The 22,744-nt window shown below is 39.8% G+C and overlaps 1 protein-coding gene across 3 annotated transcripts in view; it reads left to right on the top strand.

The window, feature by feature from the left end:
- znf385a (zinc finger protein 385A) overlaps nucleotides 1–22,744 on the top strand; it is a 97,251-nt gene that overhangs the window by 50,053 nt on the left and 24,454 nt on the right. For 2 of the 3 annotated variants that reach the window (XM_015037897.1, XM_015037898.1), the window contains exon 2: nucleotides 13,850–14,001. In XM_015037897.1, coding sequence (XP_014893383.1) covers nucleotides 13,850–14,001 — 152 coding nt within the window. Of the gene's footprint in view, nucleotides 1–13,849; nucleotides 14,002–18,039; nucleotides 18,506–22,744 lie in introns of those variants that run through there. The other variant, XM_015037899.1, reaches the window with a different exon arrangement.

The following is a 22,744-nucleotide window of genomic DNA, read 5'->3' as shown; positions in this document are numbered from 1 at the left end:
AACCCTAAAGGCAAATTTAACACCAGAACATGTATCATTGTTATCAAAAAGTATTGTGTGTTTTAAAAACTAATAATGTGTCATTTCACACTAGCTTGAATACTGTTCTGTACAGCGGGGCAATAGTTACTACTTTCGCAAAAAAAAAAAAAAAGTTTTATTTTAGCTGAGCAGGAATTTCTCTGCATACTCTGGTCTTACTGAACGTCCCTTCTGTCTAAAAACATGCATATAATTTCACCTTAAGGTGATGAGATGATCAAGGCTGTTTGGCTTTGTGACAGAGAATCCCTCAAGTATCTACCTTTCATTTTATGCACCAAAACATAAAGATAACAGCTGGGTTTGAAATCAAAACAGTGTATTTAAAAGTTGATGTAAAGTTTTATTTTCTGACCAGGATTTATTTTATTTTTTTGTGTTGGGTACTGCTACGACCCAGCCCAGCCAGGGGGAAGGAGAAGTGACATTAAAGAAATCTAGATGTTAAAAGTTTAACAGTTTGGGTTTGTTGTTTGGATTTAACAACATAAAAGGGTAAAAATCAACAATAATCAAAAGGTAGGAGCTCACAACAAAAAGTATAAAGTAAAACAAAGTCCACAAAACAATCGGTGTTGTACCAAAGAACTTAACCAAACAAAAATGGACTTTAAGTCCAGGTTAAACAAAACTAAACAAAACATACTACAAATCTCTATCAGATATACAAAAATCCCCCACAGGGACAAAAGCAGGTTACAAAAGCTGTCAAAGTTTACAAAAGCTATCAGAAAGACAAAGCGATTTTACAACAGTCAACAAACACCCAACAAAGTGGCAAGCTGTTTCAACAAGGAACCAGCCACACCTTCTCCCAGGAAGTCTTGGATTTAAAAAGGGAGGCCTCATCACAGATTGGTGGACCTGACAATTGGTGAGCCAATCAGCTCTGCTGTAGACCTCAGGAAGTGGCACAGGAGGATGAGGGCTGCATCCAGTTGCCAGTGGAATCAATTTGGTTAGAAAGCTGCAGATATACAGAAAAGGAAGAGAAAAAGAAAACGTACAAGGCCACTGGCTGTAACAGGTACTAATCTTATTCTTTTAAGATCAGGCATTTGCCATCACAAATTCTCAGATCAAACTCATTGCTAAGTCTTAACTCAGAGATACACTCACATATTGTACTTTGAAACTTACCTGGGAAATTAAAAACCTAGCAAGGTCATGGAAACCTTGTTTTAACTACATTTTTCTAGACAACAAGAGATGCATCAACCCAGATATGTTCTGGTTATGCACATTTGAAGTTAGATTTAAATAACCTGTTAGAAACTGTCTAATATCCATGCTAAAACTCAAGTGTAGTTTCTTTTTACTGTGGCTATAGGTGTTATTTTTAGTCTCAACTGTATGCACTGTCAATGGTACATACTGTATTTTTTTTACAGTATAGAGGACACTGCGTGTAATTTTAAAGGTCTGATGCGCTCATTGTGATGCTCCCTGTGTTAGCACATTCTCAGCCATGCATGCCTTGTCTGCAGTGTCTGTTCATGTTGAGAAGTTCAGCCCTGTGTTCTCATCATCCCTGGCTGTCGCCTACCATTAACCCTGGCAGCTATTTATCTGTCATTATTGACCTCAAAACGGTGTAAACACTTACTGTCACCTCACAGAACACACACACACACACACACACACACACACAAACTCACATGAGTGTGTACGCAGAAAGTCAAACAGGCCTCACACTTACTTTGCTTTTTACTGCAAAATGTTTTGGCGTTACTGACTTTAAATGCTTTGGGCTCAATATAAATTTGAATGATTCAATTTGAATAGAAATTCAAATAAGATTTGAATTATACTGGCCTATCCATCCTGCCTCTTAGCAATGTTTCCTGCTGGTGATGAGGATGTAAAGGTGTTTGTGTGTCAGCTCTTAACGCCAGCTGAGCATTGCTTAAACCCTTCAGCCACAGCGGAGCGTTGTGGCTGACGACTCATCAGTTTGTGACCACAGCGCCATCATCTTCTCATGGTTATTTGCAGTAGGACATTGCATCGTGTGACAAAACTCAAATCACCTCAGACTGGCATTTTAAACATGGCAGTAATCCAGCACCTTTCCCTGTCACCGGGACTCAAACCGACCTGGAAACCTTTCGGGTGTGGTGGAACAGGAGCATGCAGCTAAAATCTGAATCCTCACGTTCTTTTGCTAGTATGGACCCAAAATCTCTGAAGAATATTTTCGACTCCCTGTTGAATCTCAGAAGGTGAACAGGGATCCAACCTGGTGGGGTGTGCCTGATAAAGTGGACTGTTAGTGTAGATTAGTCAGAAACTTTTGTGAATGAATGCCAGGCCACCAGGAGACAATAATAACTCCATTAGAAACAAAGATTCACTTGCTCATTTAGGAGCAGTAGGAGACTTGTTCGAAGGACTAAGGAAATGTTTACTTGCTTTTATTATACAACCATGCGCCTTAGTGCTTGTGTGTATTTAAGGTCGGTGTAAAATGGTTGGATTGCAGAGGAAGGCAAAGGGGAGTAAAGACGTCTCTGTTTAGCACATTCCATTCCATTATTTTTGCATTATGCCTCCCCCCGGCCCTGTGGCTCATCTTTCTTCTCTCTATCTTTTGTGGAATACCCGGTCATCCCCCTGTGTGTCGACTGACGAAACAGACAGATAATTAAATCCTCCCAGCCTTGATGCAGCTACTTAGGAGAGATCAAGGTACAACCTTTGGGGGGGGGCTTTTCAGGGCCTGCTACTGTCATATTATCTTACTAGGGTGTCATTACCGCCACATCTAGTCTGTTATTAGACAAAACGTTCTCCTTTTGGGAGGGAAGGAAACATTTAATCTGTTTGATAAAAAAAGCAGATTAACGCAAAGATGAATGTGGCTGCTTCCAGTGGAAAATAGATGTTTTACAGTCTTGAAGTAAATCAAATTCAGCAAAGGTTTTAACACAAAGAAACTTCCATGATTAGAGTGCAAACAAAAATAATCATTGTTTCTGGTTTCTGTTCTGAAGACACTTGAATTTGTTTTCACTTTCACCAAAAAATGTAAGCAAGGCAAATGAACCATGGATTATCTCCATTTTCGCTTGTTGGAAGCTGTTTCAACTTTGTTTACCGTTGTGCTGTTGCCCTTTATTCAACCCATGGAGCACATGCAAGTTTTAGCTTGTGGTCAGGCTACAGTACAATGACAAAGGGAACTCCAGCTGAGAAAATAAGCATAGAACATGTCAATGCTGTTCTACTGCAATTAGATGCCTTTAACCACCCCATGACCTTTTACATATCCATTGCCCATTAAGAAACTCAAGGTCAAATAACTAAATATTCAGTGTCATTCCCAAATCCAAATCAAAAAGCACGGGGATCATGCATTTGCATTAGCTGGCCCTATTATCCGGGATAGTCTACCTCTCCACATTAGATCTGCTCAAACATGTAAGAAACTTTTGACAGACTGTCCTAAAGTCTTGAAGGTTCTGGCGGCCTCATAATAGAATTTCAATTTGATTCAAGTCAAGTAATTGACATTGAAACCAGTTTATTTTTTTTCTCTGAAAACCATTAAACTTCCTTTAAAATCGTGAAAAGTTTCTTTGGCTACGTGTTGTGATTCTGTCTTGATGAAACATCCACACTGGTTCCATCTACAGGTTCTTTCAATTGTTGCTTCTTCTGAAAAACAGTCCTAAACCATGATACTTCCACTTCCAAACGCTACTGATGGCATGGTTGCAGGGGATGACTCCTCTTCCAAACATGGTATTCACAACACCCAGAAGTTCTGTTTGGATCTATGTACTATAGTATTTTCTCGGCTTTAAACTGCTTTTTTCTTCAGCAGTGGGGTCTTGTGCAATAAATATTTAAAAAGAAGCCACTGCAGTTACATTTCCTAAATGTCATGGAAAAATTTAATATTCTGAGATTATGTTCTTTCTGGTTTTCCATAGAGGTCTTCGTGGTGCTAAATGGAAAATTAATATGCTTAACTACATCTGTAGCCAATGTCATCAGTGAGTTTTGGAATAAGGTCTTGAGAGCCATTTGCTTTTGCCCATCATTAAATGCTTCTTGTGAAATAATTTCGTCATGAGAACCCTTTTATAGACCATCAGTGAGATCTAAACTAGCTGATATTCATTTGAACATCATTAAACAGACAGCTGTTGTCCATGGCTTTCTGAACCTCATCTTGTTTATGAGTTTATTACTTTATAACTTTGCCATTCCCTTTTGTTTCACTTAATGCATCTACTTTTTTTTTTTTTTCATTTTCTATGCACTGTCTCAGTCGATTTGAGTTGTTATAAATATCTGGTGAAAATTTAATGTTAGTGCAATGAAGAGGTCTTCATTACTGGGATTATTTTTACTTGAGTAACTTGCATGGCACTTTAAGAGAGCCTTTTGCGCTTTAATAAAACTAGCACTTTATTTAGCACTGCACTTTAAGCATAGATTTGCACATCAATAACCATTTCCACACTAGACATTTTAATCATCTATTGAATATGTGTTGAGTATTTTCATAATTGGCATGTAGTCTTTTGTTCTGGCCTCGGCACAGCTGCTCCTCATTGAGAAGTGAGAAGGTTGCCTGTGTGAAGGGAGGATAATTGTTGCTCAGACCAAAGAGCTACTAGTTAGTAAAACTTAAGCAAATGTTTGTGTAGAATCTGTAAAGTGCAGAGGTGCTAAGATGAGGTAACTCACCTGTGTTTTCTATGTCCTGTCCAGGATGTTTGGACAAATACGTCTCCAGGGGGTCCAGACACCATTTTTAGGTTCTAGGAGAGGCCAGGGAAAAGAGGGGGGGAATTGTTTGTGGTGTTTCATAATAGTGCTTATGCTGTAAGGAAATTGTAAATCGGTGAAGTCCCCTGAGAATTGAAGGTGGTTTGGTCCTTCACAACTGAGTCTATTTAAGGCAGCAAATGTACCTGTGGTTTGTTCTTGATAACTAAACTGTCGCCGTTTCCACCTTACTCAGCCTTCACCTCCGCTGTAAATCCAGTCGCAAAAGGTCACCTGGTTACGTTTAATATCTTAATTTTAAATACATGTTCTAAAAAAACGTTATGTTCGAAATGTTATTTTATGCTGCAACATTTTCATTGAAAATGAAAATATTTCTAAGCCACATTTTGCAAACTTCAAGGAGTTTGTTGGAAATATATTTCTCAAACTCTTTTTCCCTTCCACGGTAACTGAGCTCTCATAACCTTTTCAGACTTTAAACTCAGACTCTCGTATGTCTAAGGAGACAGAGATGCACATTCCTTAAGTGTTCAAAAATGCAAACGCAGAAGCCACTCATTTGTAGCAGTGAAAGAAGTTTTAGCTTTGCCCTGCAGACGTCTGCTGTTGAAGCCCAGCATCACCCCAGGAGTTCAAACAGATTTCTATCTCTCTCCATTTAACTCGTACGCATGTATTAACATTCATAGGAAGATTTAAATTTTCATAAAGTGATTAAAGATAGATTTAAGGGAGATAAAATTTGATGCAATTTTCCAGTTAATATTAGGGCTAAATCTTCAGGTCTCCCTGCAGCACACTCTGGTGGTTATTTTCGGTCAGATTTTATATACATATATATATATATATATTACAGTTTTACATAATTTGTTTGTGCTTTGTTGCATTCACACTTACATTCATTGGGATAGACTGCCTCGTGTGAGCTGGAAACCCTGACTGTCATTATTCATTTATTGAAGCAGTTTGGGAAACTGTGTGTCAACATGGAGCTGCCGCCACAGAGCCGTGTTGTTCAGGATGCAAACGGTTTGGGTGCCACATGGTCAGAATTAAAGTATGTATTGTAAAGTAGTCAATTAAAGCCAGAGTCGCCAGTTAATGATAAAGCCTGAGAGACTTCTGAAGCTCGTAACCATTCATTAAAAGAGATCTAATTAAACACATGCCAGTTTTTGTAAATCAGCACTATTTTCTAAAGTGGAAACAGCGAAATGTGTAAAACCTTTAAAACAGCTAATTTCTCTTGGTCAGATGACATAGAGACCTTCAGGATCTCAACCAAGGAGGAGACCGATTGGAAAAGGCTGATATATTCTCTCTACCTGTGTTTTTTTTGTCCGGGCTTATCTTCCTACCTCCACAAACGAAAGCAATTGGCTCTTCCTCTGAGCATGGGCACAGGTGTGTACAGCACAGATTCACTCAGAGCTCATCATGACAAAGTAAAGGAAGAAAATCTTTTAGTAATGAAATGGAGTGTATAAAGAGAGAGGAATATAGGTAATTATTCTACTTCTATTAACAATAAATAAAAACAAAACAAGTTTTTGTACTTCCCTTTTGGGTTTCTAGTGCTTTTCAAAACAGCACAAACGCTTACAAAGACCAGCTTAAACTACAGCATGTATTGGCTGTATTGTGGAGATATCCACAATGCATTTTATGCATTATGGATATCCTATATTTTTATTGGCAGAAACTCAGCTGATTTCTGCCAATAAAGTTTATCTGGTGTCTCGAAAATGACCTGTTTCAAAAATCTCCGGAATGTAACGTCATAAATCACCAGGCACTTCCCTTCAGCTAGCAACTCCAGCGAAACCCAGGCTATCACCTGCCGACCCAAGTGGATCTCCAGTGCGTTTATTCAGCTGGTTTTACCGCTCTATGTTTGGTTCAATGACTGTTAAGTGTTTTGTTGTTCACTTATCGTCCAGAAACCATTTTCTGCTTTCTTGTTGGTTGAGCACAAGGCTACTCTTCTGCTTTTCAAAGATGCATGGTTGTATAAATACACATTGGTTTGCAGCCATGTGCAAATGTAAATGTTGGCCAGCAGCAGCTTATTTGGATTTAAGATGAGTCTATAGGCTATACAAACATGTTCATTACATTACTTTAGTTCCTTTCAAAACAAGCTGTTTTGGGTCCTCTTGTCACTCTAACCTGTTCAGACATTGCATATTCGAAACATTTATAATATGTGTTTTCAGTCCCATAAAGTCTAATGCAACAACATAAGTCAGTCAATCAATAAATGGTCCCACTTGTGTGTGATTTAATCTCCTTATAAGTCCAGCTGTTCTGTGAAGGCACTGTTGTTTTACTGGAAAACCTTAGTGAACAAACACCAGCAAGAAGAGAAATAAACACAGCGGACAGTTATAAGGAAGGAAGTTGTTAAGCTTGAAGTAGAGTTTGGTTTGAAAACATATGCCACTGGTTAAGCTACGCTAAGTTAAAATCTGACAGCAAATGACGTGAGCCTGGGATGGAGGTTCGGCTTTAAGCAGGACAACAACCCAGTGCAAAGACTTGGAGACTGTGTTTGCTCTCTGTCTGACAAACTGAGCTTTTTTCATTTAAGAAAACAAACAAAAAAAAAATCATTCTCAGGATGTGCAAAGTTGGTAGAGGCATGCCCCAAAAGACACTTCTGATCATTCCAAGAAGTGGTTGTGTTAAGTGTTAACAGAGAGGAGCTGAAAACAAATCCACACCACGTTTTGTCTTTGTAAAAATGAAAGAAAAATGAAGCATGAAAACCACGTATCATTTTCTTTCCACTGTTACTTTACCAATGAAGTTTCTGACTGTTACACGGCACAACATGAGAGAAATTATTAAAGGGTTAGGAATACTTTTGGCGCTGGACACTGAAAATATAGTTCAAATGAAGATGCTTGTTTTATGTGAAAATGTTCTTTTTCCACCTGGCAGTGTACATAGGTTAAAGGCTTGAAGTTAACACAGGCAGAAAACATCCTAAACCATTAAAAGGAGTCAGGAAATGTCAGTGATGTACGAGTCTCTGTGCGTGAGGGGAAAAGGAGGTTTGATGAGAAGCAATGGTTGGATTATTCTGAGAGGTTCTCCCTGTGCTGCCTCCTGGCCTCTTTAAATCATTTCACTGACTCAGAGTTCTCTCAATAATGTACACATGAGCCCAAGGCGGGTTTTCTCAGGATTTAGAGGCAGCAGTTATTCCGAATCCCCAGTGCGCTAAAAACCTTCGGTTGATCAAATAAATTATGAATGGCACGCCTTAAATCAGTAAACCTAAAACCTGCTGCAAAATTTCAAGAAGTGTAACGCCAAATTCATTAGACATAGTTTCATTATGCTAATCATAATAAGGGATTATGAAGTATTATCAGATGTTGGTAATATGCCAGCCTCAAACAAATCGGCATCTAATGATGAGTCCTTTTTTTTTAATTTTTTTTTTCCTTACGTAACATGCGTCAAACAGGTGCCTGCATCACAGCCCTGCAGAAATACAAGTTGGCAGTCATCTCATTCTCTCTACTTTCACTGCCAATAACCCTGGCACATCTGTGGCTGCCCAGCCTGACTGGTGCTTGCTACCCAGCTCCCATTGTTTTCTCCTGAATGCACCCAGTGCCCATGGGAAAAAACAGCTTGAACAGATTCTGGCGCAACCCGCACAGGCTGTTAGATAATCTAAAGACATGAAAAGGTTTTCTTAACCTAGATCCTGTAAACAGCTTTTTTTTTGTTTGTTTGTTTTGTCTTGCAGCTCCACAACGAAAACACTCATTGGTGCTTCTTCCAAGTAGAGCTGTACCCTTAGCAACATTTCAGCAGCACTGTACAAAAAAAAAAAAGGTGTTTAACTGCATACTGTACTTACATCATTTTGTTACCTAATACGTAAATTAGCTCAATTCAGTTCAGCTCAGTTTGTTTATATAGCACAAATTCATAACAAACGTAATCTCGAGGCAATTTACGAACAACAATTTTTGTACATAACGCTCCTCTGACTAGACTTTTGCACAAGAGCTTCATCATAACATTGGATAGAGCTCAGGTGTTCTTTCTTTCACACAGTGTGTTTCTAAAACTATCATAATATACCCTGCTTGTGATCATCGACTGTTTATTTAGATGCATGTCAAATAACCCATTTACAGGATATTATTTATATCAGAAAGCCAAGAACTCAGTATGAGTATAAATTCTTAAATCTTGGACTAACCTGTGTTCAGCCAAGGTAATTTATATCACTTGTTGTAGAGCTATCTCTTCTAAATCTATATTGTCAGTGCAACATTGTACAATTTTGCACTTGATATGCAGTCTGTTTTTCATATATAGGGCGAATGAGACACAAAAGCAGAACCAACCAGAGTCCAATTTGAATCAAGAACACTTGTTTTGATTCAGATTTTAAAGTTTCAGAATGCCTTTTCTTTATTTTGACTCCATGGACAAGCTGTAAAAAAACATTCCCAACCAGATTACTTTTTGGTGCTGCATAAAAAGATGATTCTGAACTCCAAAGGGAGGAACTGCCTACTCAACACATGGGGTAGACATAGAAGTTTGAGCCTACCTGGATAGATGATGTTGACCATCCAAATATTCAAGAAGAAAGAAATCAAAGGAATAAGTTGTGTCTCAATGAAACAGCCTATAAATCAAGTATGTTCTTACACATTTCCCAAAGATGAGTAAGGAGAGTGGTCAGTGACATAAGAGCCCAGACACATAGACATTTTTTTTAACAGGATTATGTAATAAAATGTGCTGCGTTCTGTTCTTTAATTTTCCACTAAGCGATCTCTACCAAAACAGTTTTTCCCCTATTTTTTTTCCTATCTTCTTATACCTGCATGTTTGTACACTTGATAACATTGTCAACATGTTTGTCTCATTCGCTTCTATTCACATGAAAGCTATCAGTATCAAACAATAAATGTAAATCCAAATAATTTCTGACGGTCTACAAGTAGAAAACTCAAGCAAGTGTGAACTCATACATAAACTTGATCATGTTTGAGACAAGATAATAATATTCTCCAATTTAGATTCAATTGAAAACATGAATTTATGTATGCTTTTTGTTTCGCAGCAGAGCAACGTTAACATGGAAACAGCTTAAACTACAGCATGTATCGGCTCCAGCAGAAATCTCATAAGCCACTGTCTTCCAAAAGCTTTTTTGTCACAACACCACAAACAGACCCTGCAGAAAAGAGAACAAGCAGTTTGAAATAGGAAGTTTTCTCATTTAATTTGGAAGTCAGGAGGAGGAGTGGAGAGGTAGGGTCCGGGTTGCTTGAGGTCCAGCATGAAGTGGTGATTTTGGTGCGTCATATCATCAGGTTCAAAGCACAACTATCTTTTATTCACAATACATTTCATGCATTATGGATTTCCCAGGTTTAATTTTATATCAAGAGCTGACACATGCCTCTGCTGCCAAAAATACTTATTCTTGCTATAATGATTATATCACTGTTTTTATGCCAAAGTATTACGTTATGTCCTACAAAATCAAAGGAAGATGGTGACCTTAATAATTGTTCAGTATTAATCACACACATGCAAAGTATTGGTGTAAATAATCCTTCCAATGTTCTTGGAGAGAATTTGTTTGTGTGCAGCTGGAGTTCACTGTAATTAGCTTTTAAAAGATTATAAAATTTTGAGTGCAGTCAATAAATCCTAATATTTTTCACCTGCACTCCCAATTCTTCAGTGTGCAGCAAAAACAAAAACATCAAATACAAGCTCTTTGAGGTTTATTGTGCCATATGGTTTTCTCCGGTGTCATAAAATTTCCCTTTCGGACTTCTCACTTTAACGCACATACACGTACCGACGTATATCACAAATAACGTAGAGAAGCTCTTCGCTCGCCCCAGAGTCTATCACCCACTCTATAAAGCTATTTGTTTGATTTACAGCGTAAGAAGATCCCGTAAGAGAGATTAAATTAATGGGGTAATTATACACTGTAGCCCAAGTATGATTTAGCTAACTGACAAACACGCGCACATCCACAAATCACATTTGTCCCTGATGGGACAATCTCTGTCTGTGCCCAGAGAACGTCTGCATGTCTCGCTCACGTCTGGTCCCGCTGCCTCAGCCAGATCCCCAGATTCCCCTTCCTCCCGCCGCTTTTGTAGAGACACTTTGTGTCCTCCAGTCATCCCATCTCTCTGTCTGCCTGCCAGACGCGGCCTGACCCGCTTCCAGTAGCAGCCTCCATGCTCAAGCGCAGACTCACAAGGGAGCTGCAAACATCACCGCTTGTGCAAATTCAGCGAACAAAGTGTTGCTGCTCTTCAAGCAGAGCACTAACCGCCCCAACCGGCTTCTGCCAGGAGGCGAATGCAGGCCATGTGTCAAGGCACGACAGTGTGTCCTGATTAATGCATTCTAGCAGTGCAATATTAGCCTTGTTTTTAATGGCACGACCTCAGAGAGCGCGGTGCTGTCACCACTCACCAAGGAGGTTTTGGAGGACAGAGCAGCAGGAGTATCGCCTATCTGTCCACATCATGCCCAGCGAATGTTACAGGCTTTAAAGTCCCGAAGCTGTATGTTTCCACTCTTCATAAAACTGAAGGGAGGAATGAGCAAAACGTAAACGCTAGCGGTTCTGTATCATAGTGATGAAAGGCTAAAAGAGACGAGCTGGAAGTTATCAAGAGGCACAAGTCATAAAAACATAAATATCTAAAGGTGCAGGGTGTCTTTTACATTGTAGTAGAGTTTATTGTTGCTAAATCTAAAATCTCCAGCGAGGGTCTTCAGTAGGGTCTTGCTGAAGGCAGTTGAATGTGTATCTGATGTTGTCTTATTGATGTTTGGTTTCTGGTTTTATGCATTGATACACGTGTTTTCTTGTGAAGACTGATTGCTTGCTTTGTGAAGGACTCTTTCATGCTTAATGACTCCGTCTTCCACACCTGCAGGCCTACAGATGTTCAGCAGAAGGTAGACAAGCTTCAGCTGAGGCAGTGTTTTCACCTCGTTCAACATTCAATCTCTCCGTCTTTTCCTTACACTCGCTAATCCAACATTTCGAGTCTCCATCTGGTAACTTCGTATTTGCCAATGCAGCAATCAGGTTGTGTTCTCTGAATGATTTTGGTTGATGGTTGCCTTGGGGGAAAGAAAGCGCAGAGGTGTCAAATAATTCCCACATTACCCAGTGGAAACTGGGAAGGCAGCGGAGGGAAATGCATTGCGGTTAGAAATGCAGCTAGAGGAGAGCTAGTAACCGAGCAGATGAGTAGCTTAGAGCGATCCCAAAAAGGACTGTAGCAAAGCTTTAAGTCTCAGAGGAATTTAAAAGCCACAGAAATCCAGTTGTGGATATTAAGAGGATTAATCTAAGAGCGTGCTGAGGCTGAGTTTTGCTATGTGGAGCCCATCACTATCATCCTTGACAGAGGTTAGGGAAGGGGAGAGGGGCAAAAGTGAATCAGAAGGAAAATGAGAACACTGGTGGGAAAATGAAGCTGAGTTTCTGAAAGAGGTCATCTGTAGAGTTAGACATCAGCTTAATTCACAATTTGTCGGTTTTCTCTCTGTTAATCTACACTCTTGTTCCATCCATCCACCCACCACCAACAAACCATTGCCAAAACCGCTTCAGCTGCTCCTTTCGATGTGGAGAAGCAGCGGCTCTACTCTGAGCCCCTCCCACTTTCTCACTCTTTCTCTAAGGAGCAGCCTGAACTCTCTGCAAGAGTGTACAAATCACAGCTACCGTACGGTGACTGGACACATCTAGGCTGCAGAAGCTTATGTTGATGGATGAAGCAGCTTGTGCTGAGATGAAACTCATAATGATCAAGCTGCAGATATCTCCCAGGATGGTGCATTACTGAAATCCACACAAAGAAACTTTGTGGTTGATGTGCATGTGATTGATTGAGTGATTGATTGATATATTGCGTCACTCATACAAAGAGCTTTGTTTTGTACAAAACATGCTCCAGTCACTCTTGATAGCACTGTTGCTTTGTAGCAGAAAGGTCCTGGATTTCAAGGAGATTGCATGTTCTTCCTGTGTATATCTGCATTCTTATATATATCTGTTAGATCATCTGGTTAGTCTAGTGTGTACCTGTTTAGCTGTTTGTCCTGTGCATCCCTGTATTGCCCTGTGATGGACTGGTAACCCGTCCAGGAAGCTCCTTGCCACTCGCGCATTGACTGTTGGAAATAGACACAAGTTCCACCCTACACTGTCAAGAAGTCTAGTCTCAATAGACGGATGGATTCAAAGGTGTTTTGATGCTGATTTGAGATTTTGACATGAACATTTGATTTCCATTTGATACCATAATCCAGTCATTCTTACCATTTCTGCTAAAAGTTTTTTTTTATATTATTTGTATTCTGGGAAGAAGCGAAGTCACATCATGTGTGTGAGAAACAAGTAGCTTTAAAATGGAAATACTCATTTTAAACAAAGGAAAAAAAAAACATTCAATACTTCACTCAAGAACAACTTCCACACTAAAGAGTAGTGTTGTTGTCAGTGCAACCTTTGACTGCTTAACTATGATGTGTTAATCGACCAGAAAAAGTTTGGATTTTCAAGTTTCCCACGGAATGGTCATTAGGCAGAATAGGAGAAACTGCAATCTGGATTTTTTTGGCGGAAAATGTGTGTATTAATTGGACCCAGGGTCAAAACCTTCAATTTGGAGACATGTATTGTGTGGCCTGTTGTTAGAGGAAAAAGGGGGGAGTTTACAAACCAATGAACTGTAAATACAGTGTGTTAATGTCTGGTTTAAAAGGTATAAATGTAAACTGACCAAATGCAGCTGAATATGCCTATCTGAATGTAGTTTCATTTCACAGGAAGAAAAACCTGCACAAAATACGCTGGAAGAGCTACATCTTTAACCGATTTTCTCTCTCACCTTAATTTCTATGCATGTACAGTAATTTTACAAATTATTAGGCAGCATAAAAGCAACCTGACATTGTTTAACTCACACAAAATGGAACATAAACATATAATTATGGTTTTGTTTGTGTTTGTCCTTGTTTTATTGTTTAGGAGGCATTAATCGAGCCGGGGCAGCAGTGCCGACGTTCCTGCGGACCCCCACGGTGATCCAGCCCCACCTGGACATGAAGCCCTTCCTACAGTTTCCTATGGAAAGCCCACCTCCTCCGCACAGCATGAGTCTCTTCCACAACTTCAACACCGTAAGAGCCGACACGGATCCAGGCAAACACGACATGCTGCAGGCTTTTAAATCGTCCACTACAAGCAGAACATAAACCAATTTCATCACAATTACATGGGAGTATATTGCTGCACCACACAGCTGCAGATGCATGTGTTGGAATCAGAAATCCGTCTTTCAGTAGTTACATTTTAATATGTGAAAGTGGATACGCAGCCTGATAGGGTTGTATCTTAGCAGGACTTTCCCAACTCACTAATACCTTATGTGCAAACACTTCGCCTTGCTGCTAAAATCAAAGCGCAATAATTAAAGAGGAGCTCTGAGGTCATCCTTGTAGCTGCGCACTTCAAACCCAGCAGTTTGTTTGAAGTGGTGTGCACCCCGAGTGAGCAGAGAGGGATCTTCCCGCTTCCTCTTCCCTCTGGCTCTAACTAGCATCAGTCTGAGAAGGCCGCAGAGACATTCAGCATCTCACCAGCTCAGCATAATGTGGAGTGTCTGCTCCTTTAGGCTCCAGCGAACAATGTCAACAGCTTTCTTGTCAGCAATGTGTAAAATCATTCCTGGGCCATGTCCCCGTGTGTCATCTGGGATATTTGGCTGCAGATTGCAAAAGGGGGAAACACAGCAGCGCCCTCCGACAGAATATCAGCGTGCGCTTTAAACATTCATGGCAATGCCGAGATACATTCTGCGCATTATTCAACATGCTTTAATAATAAAGACATTTTAATAGTCCTGGGTGGGCAATAAAACAAATGGAAGCATGTTCACTGCCAAACTGAGCTAAGTCACACGGCTCTCTATGCAGCAGCAGCAGCAGATGTGACTTTATGCAGACACTGGAATTATGCAAGCACTTCTTCTGCCCTCTCGTTCCTGTTGGCGGAGCCGTTTAATCCCTCTTTCTTTACTCTGACTTACTCCCTCTGGATCCTTCTTCCTCTCTCTCTCTTTAGTTGAGCTTTTTGTTCTGTCTTTCTCCTCCCCATCCTCATCTTCTGTGAGTTAAGTACGTCTGAAGGTCCACAGGGATTCAACGGATGTTAATAGCTGTTGCAGCTGACTGCTGAGAGGCAGCAGCAGAGGTGTTTTTCAGGTCTGCGGCCAGGAGAGGGAGCCATAAGGAAGGGTTGGAGGACACTCTGACCTTATAGTATGACAGACTTTCCAACACAGGACTTTGTCGTTCATTTCACAGAAAACACATGAGTAGTTTTTAGTTGACATTACTCATTTACATTTACTTGAATAATTGTTTGTAAAAATGTACTTTCAGGGGTAGTTTTACAGTATTTTGACTTGAGTAATACAAAGTATCGCTACTCTTACTTGAGCAAACGTTATTTAACCACAATCCCATGAGATGCAGACACTTGAAGTTAATGTTAAAGCGAGCCTTCTTGTAAATACACAAGCTTTGTTGTTCTAATATTATTTTGTATCTGCTGAGTCTTCTGAGACATTTGGAAATCAAAGAGTAAATACTTATATATAATCCTCAGAAGTCCCCTGTCCTATTCTTAGACTGTATGCAATACTACTATTACAAAGGATTTATATTAATGAAATTTGTTTTGCTCAATTGCTTAGTCCTTGAGGAGCATTTATGCAAAGTATTTTTTACATGAGTAAAAATATGTTGAAGTTGTTCTATTCTTGTGTACTCTACCCATCTTCTAACAGCTTGTACATTGTTTCCAGAATTACAGTACAATACTACAGAGTGTGACTTAAACACGTTTGGTTTGAATGTTTAGCAGAACACAGTTAACTGCCTGAAGCTGATCTTGCAGTAATTTTGCATTTACCAGGCGCTTTGTGAGAAGAAAGTCGACAAAAAAAAAGGAAACTACTGATGTTTTGCTGCGGAGGAAGTCGTAGCCCTTGGCATTCCAAGACGTTTTATATTTGTGTATTCTGCAGATGAGTACATTTCTACAGCAGGATTCTTATACAACTTCTAGATGCCCCTCTGCAGCAGCAATTTTAGATGCAAAGATATTTTTAATGACGAGGTTGCGGTTTAGCAGAGCGAATTGTTCCCCGTTCATCTAATAGCTGGTACTTCTGTCAGTCTTTTTTAAATATTTGATCTGTTCTGAGTTTGTGCAGCTATAATGGAACCCCACTCCACACTGACGGTTATTAGCCTCATAGCCGAGCAGAGGAATGGCATTTCCTAAAGCCAAATACAGCCTTAATTGTCCTCTAATGGGATTTGTCCTCTAGCTGCTTGTCTCACTAAATGTGCCTGTAGACAGTGATGAGGCTGACTTATATTGTAGCTCTAGGTTGTCCTGATGGTAGACAAGCACTGTTTCACTTTAGGTCTGAAAACCCTCCACTCATGTCGGGCTCCTAAAGCAGAGCGATAAAATACTGGAGTTTTAAGGCAAAAATAGTCAGAGATTTTACTGAAGAAGAAAAATCTCCTGGAAAACATTTCATTCACTCCTCCAAAGGACTTATCAGTGGCATAACTCTGTCTTCAAAGCTCTTGTGTGACAGTGCGAATCTTGAATATTTTCATTTAATATTTCAGCTTTTAGAATGAGCAATCAAAAGACTCCTCCTTTATGTTACCTCTCCACCCATGTGTGGTACAAGCTCATTCTTGCAGTTTTTTTTTCTAGCTAATGGCTAACATTTATAAGCTTTATTTAAATTCTCAAAAGGTTAAAGTATTTGGTTGCAAAACCTTTTTTTTTTTTTTACTATTTGTACATTTCTGTTACGTTTGTGCACTTTTTATATATAACTGAACAAAAAACAAACAGAAGCTGACGGTATGTTTTTACAGAAACTATTGGTGATATGATCAAAGGGATCTAAGCTGCTTCAGCTAGTACTGAATGAGTAATAATAATTAAAAAGATGACGATCAAACCCGAGCACAGGATTACGAGACAAAAAGGGAGAGCAAATTCATTAACACGTTTAACAGGAAAAACTGCTATGGAGGACGACAAATAAAAGAAGTTAAATTACCAAAATAAAAAAAAGCAAAACAGCTAGACTCTTTTAAAGCTATGCTAAAACTAAAACTCACGAAAAAAAATAAATAAAAAATACATAAAAGACATTGAGTCCAAAACAAAACTACAAAATTACTGCAAAACCAAAGTTTTGATAATCATGAGACAATTGGTTCAGGAAATATTAAACTTAAATGTGTACATATTGCAGATTTTGATATTACTTGAAAGTTATGCATTGTATCTACAGCATAGCCCCCAGAAGCTTTATTGATTATACATATTTAAGCGTTTATTAAATATTTTTTTTATCAGTTTTTATAGTTGCAAAATGATTTCTAACATTTGACCGAATCACCTACATTTGATTATATAGGTACTTCAAATCATGAACGTCTACAACCCGGTTAGACGCAGTTTGTCTTAATTACCTTTTTCTCAACAGCAGCTAAATTTCCAGCTCAACTATAGATAAATCCGGATAATAAAACTACATTTTTAGCGTACCTCATCTGACAGCCCCTTACAAAATCCAATAGAGAGGCTCCTGAATTTCGAGGGTTCTTGGTACACAAAAGTTGACCAAAATAAGATTAACACCCCATTATTGTTGTGAAGTCAGGGTTTCCTACTTGGGATTGTGTTTTTTTTTTTTCAAGCTGACAAGCAAAATGTCTGAGTTTCAATGTGAAACACCCTGAAATTTGAATCCCTCTGAGTGCCAGAAATGCTTGAGTTTACCTCGGCAGATTTCCATGAGTTTTCCTGAGCTCTCGCATGCAAATAGCCAAACTAGAGCGAAAAAGAAAAACATGTCTGAAATATTTTATGAAGATTGTTTTCGAAATACTGATAACATGAACAGAAACTAGGAGATTCATGGACATGTTTTATGTGGGGAGTAACATACACTGTTTTTTATTACGCCAGAATTAGGGGATCAGCAAAAAAAAAAAAAAAGATGTCTGTGATGTGAACCTAAGGTGGAGGGCGGAGGGGGCCAGGGGTGAGGCAAAGGGACAGTTAGAAACTTAATCCGAGCATTTGGCTGGATGAAGAATGCATGAAGGGAAGGAGAGCGAGTGGGAGATGCAGAGACAGAAGGGGAGGAGAAAACTGGGAAGCAGAAGAAAATACGCTGGAGCGTGTCTCTGAGAGAAGTAGTTGAGTTGTACAGGAGGAGGAGGAGGCTGAACAACAGACCCAGGCACTTGATAGGACATGTGTTGAAGAGAAGGATTTCTGGTGCAGCACCGTGAAGAAAAGCAGAGATGTAAAAAAAACAAAAACAAAACAAAAACAAAAAAAAAAAACAGGATAGGTCAGAGCTGGGAATGCATCACTAGGCATTAAGCCTTGTTTTCTGAGAGTTTGTCGGCGCCGGGCACTGACTCACTACCAGCAGGCTGAATGAGTGAAGAAGGTGCACCACACACTTTCTGTCTCACCCATGCTGAGGCTCAAGCACTCACCTCAGAGAGCAGTGCAAACACAGGAGGAATAATGCAGCTTCAAACCTCCAAAGACACAGAGGAGAAGAGGGTGAGTACCAAATATCCTTTTCTTTCAAACTTTCACCCAACTGTGCTCGGATGTTTTGGATCAGTGCAAAGTGTCAGAGCAAATGCTTCAAAAGCTGCATGTTTCTCTTGCTGCCAGAATGGGTCTTGTGATAGTAAATAGTGCGTTTTTCACTGAAGAAAGCTAATTCCTTTGTTTTTGTTTTTGTCTGACTTGAGAAAATGTGCGAGGAAGTTAGAGAAGATGACAACAAAATTCACACTAAAGTGTAAAAGGTTTATGAGTTTTATGTTTTTGCGCCGAATTAGAAGATGATTTATTGTTGCTAAAGCTGTTTGAGTCATGTGGGGTTGTTGATGTCCTAAAACTGGTGGTTTTTGTGGCTTATCCACATCTGGCTGGGTTTTTACGAACTGGTCAAAAACATGTGTAATTTATTAACTTCTATCAGATTCCAGAAATACTACTTCCAAAATTTCTCATAATTGTGTTGCAAGTGGGGGTTTTGGAAAACCCCTCCGCAGTGTCATCGTTGTGTTCTGCTCCTACTTCATGAGAACATGCTTTTCTTGGAGGGCTCTTTGGGTGAGAAAAGACGCAAGCCGCCTTCCAAACAGGCGCGCTGGCAGCTGTGTTTTTAACAGCTGAATAGAGTTGATGGATCGGAGGTGACCCACACCCAGAGAGCCGGGCTGAGCGAGCCGGGGAGAAACCCGATGATTCATGCGAGACGGGGACCGCGCCTCCTCAGCCTCATGTTCAACTCTGCTCAGGCACGAAAATAATGGGTCAGATGACGACTTCCGGGTTGCAGACTGATGTCGGTATGCGGCTTACAAGTGCATTGTCTAACAGGGTGATGCCATTTTTCTTTTCCAACTGTCAACTGTTTGCACAGTTGACAGTTTTCTCTACATATTGACTCTGGTATTTGTGTGAAGTGGTAGGGAAATGTATTGTTTGCTTTTTACAATCCTACAAGCCATCTGTGTGTAAATTAATCTCAGTGTAAATTCATCAGAGGTGTGGAATCATCAGAGGTTTGCTAGAAAAACATTAGAGAACAAGCAAAATCGTGAAGACACAGGAAACACAACTGACAGGTCAGGGAGAAAACCGTGAAAATGTCTAAAACATGGAAAATGATAATTTCAAACAGAAAGATGATGACATAACTCCAAACCTCCCAAGCTATGACAGGCCCGCAGCTAAACTGACAGGTCAGGCAAGAACGCCGTTTATAACGCCAGAGCCACCACGAAGAGGCCCGTGGTGGCTCTGGAGGAGCTGCAGATATCCACAGTTCAGGTAGGAGAAGCTGTGGACACAACAAGCTTTAGCTATACAGTCAGAGTGATGAGAAGAAAACTGTAGTCCTGCTTCCAGTTTGCCACAAATCATGTAGAGGACACAATAAACATGTGGAAGAAGCTGCTCTGATTAGATGAAAGCAAAGTTTGTGAAGAACAAACATCACCTTCAGTCACATGCATGGTCAAGCGGCCAGATCATGATGTGGGGATGCTGTTTCTTAAAAAGGGAAACTAGCTACTCAGAGCTGGGATCAGTTGAACAACTCAAAGTCACAGGAAAGAACCTCTTGGAGGCTGTAAAGGAGTTGAGACTGACTCAGGGGTTCTCCATCCTGCAGGACAACAAGCCTAAATATACAGCCAACGCTACAATGGAATGGCTTAGCTAAAAAATGTTCAGGCATGTAAGTGGCCCAGTCAAAGTTCAGACACAAATGTAAATGAGAATTTGAAAATGTCTGTTGATAAATGCTCTCTTTTACTCCATGTTGAGATTGAGCTGAAAATAGACAAAGATGTCATTGTCTACACTTTTCTTCTCACATGGACTCGGAGAGGCTAAATACAAAACACTTTTAGACTCGTACATGTGAAAAAGTTTGCAAATTATGTTGTTTTTTTATTGCACTTGACAATTGTGCAGTGCTACGTGGTGGCTGCGCATAAAAATCTTAACAAAATATCCATAGATGTTTGTGATTTTAATGTGATTTAATTGTGTAAAAGGTTTGGGAACCCTGAGCACTAGAACAAGGAAGTATCAGCATCTGAATTTACGGCCCGCATAGAGCAGAGCTTGCTTTTGTCTGTTTCTGTGGAGAGAACAAGAGGGAGTCATGGAACTCGCCCGAGAAAGCCAAATGAGATAAGAATGCGTGATGTGAGGATGTCCGGACCAGGCCTCTCTCTCTCTTTGTATCTTTGTTTGTCTGGGACTTATTCCCAGTTTTTCTTCAGTTTATTTTTCCAATCTGTTCCAATTAATCTTCCTCCCCCTCTCTGTCACTCATTCTGTCCTCCAGAAGGAGCATGTGTTGGTCTGTTCCTACCCTTTTCACATAACTATTCATTTTAAGGAGTTGGAAGTGAAAAGCTCCAAGGAAAATCTTGTTTCAATTTAACTCTTTAGAAAATTGATTTGACTGATTTCAGTCAATGTGACTCCCACAATTGTTGGGTCATTTGTATGTAAGATAAGAGTGAAATGTAAGCTTTTTTTGAAAAATAAATAAATAAATAAATAAATAAATAAAAATAATTTAATGACAAGCCGAGTTATTTGGTATTTATCAGCATCTCCAACACAGCTGATTTTCATCAGACTTGGAACATTGGTGGAACATTCATTATCTTATGACCTAATACTCATTAAAACACCAAACATCAAAGCAGTTCAGTTCTTCACACCACAAAGTGCAGTTTATTTTTCTTGTTTTCATAAACCCAGACACTTCTTCTCATAATGTCACTCGCTTCAGCTGCGGGCTTGCTCCAGACAGTTGTCTGGGGTGGAAATCCAGACTAATGCTAACAATGATTGCTGGATAAATTCAGCTTCAAACACAGATAAACAATTGGAATGGCTCCCCTTTTAGATCAATGGAGGCAGGGTCGTTAGTGTCGGGGACAGATTTATTTAGGACAGCTTAAACGCTGACACGTTGAAGGTGCTGCTAAGCTAGTTAGTTAAATTTATACAACGCTCTTAGCACCAAACAGATGACTGGCATCCCAGCTGAAATAATTACTGCAGGGACAATGTGTTTCTGAATGTGGGTCATGATGCATGGGTTTGGGCTGTAGCAACGGGCTGGATGAAAACACAGGAAAGATGTTGTAAACAGTCTTGTGTCTGCGTGTGTTATAGTCTTTGCCAGCGGTCGTATCACCTAGCAAAAGTCCTCATACCCTAAAAACTGTTTGGTTTTTTTTCAACTTCTAGAGTTTTAGTAACTAAAATAAATGCGTCACTTATTTATGAACAAAAAATAAGTAAAATCTTTAAAAGTGAGGCATTTGTATTCAGCCCCCTTTTATTCTAAAATGCCCAAATGAAATCATGGGCATCCAACCGCCCTTCAAACTTAATGAGAAAATAGACCTTTGCATAACTTAGTTTCACTACAGCCGCTTCTGTGAAGGCAACAGAGTTGTCAGAGAACGTTAAAGTAACAGGATCGTGATGACCCAGGAACAAAGCAGACAGGTCTGGTATTAAACTGACGGAGGAGTTTTAAATCCGACAACTGCGGAAACTCTAACAGCTGTTTTTTTGTGCACTTAATGGTTGTTTTGGAGGAGTGGAAAGAAAAAGCCACTGGAAAAAAAAAAGCAACCGCAATTCAGCTTTGTGTTGGTCTGTCGCATCAATTTCTAATTAAATATGTGGAGATTTGTGTTGAGAGAGAAAATGTGAACAGGTTTAAGAGTAGAATCGGTTAATTATGAAAGGGATTAATGATTGATTTATTTTTGAAGACAAATGAAAATAGTCAAATAAAATGTACGAAAAGCAATAGGCAAAAGTAGAAAACTCTTTCCTCACATCGTGCGTTTTACTAATTTCTCTTTATGTATAGATATATATTCAGCTTACATCAAGTGCTGCTAAAACATTCCACCCACCTGAATTACTATATAACATAGTAATTTCTTCCACTTCTACACCATTCCAGCTCGGTGCTTTGACATGGCAAGTTCTGGCTTTTCTTCACCATACCTACTTCAACCGTTAGAGGCAGAGGTCACAGGTCACATTCATCTTTCACATGATGATGGAAGGCTGACCTACTGACTTGTGGCTCTTGAACTTTAGGAATTCACACCTGGAAGATTTAATTACAGCTGACATATTTTTTTCTCTCTCTTCCTCCTCCCCCCCCCCCCCCCCCCCCCCCTCTTTTTTTTTTTTCTCCTTCTCCCCCCCCCCCCCCGCCGCTCGCGAGCG

Source organism: Poecilia latipinna, unplaced genomic scaffold, assembly GCF_001443285.1.
Source record: "Poecilia latipinna isolate Pla-1442-1.1 unplaced genomic scaffold, P_latipinna-1.0 Scaffold423, whole genome shotgun sequence".
Classification (NCBI taxonomy): Eukaryota; Metazoa; Chordata; class Actinopteri; order Cyprinodontiformes; family Poeciliidae; genus Poecilia; species Poecilia latipinna.
This window is presented reverse-complemented; position numbering and strand designations above follow the sequence as displayed.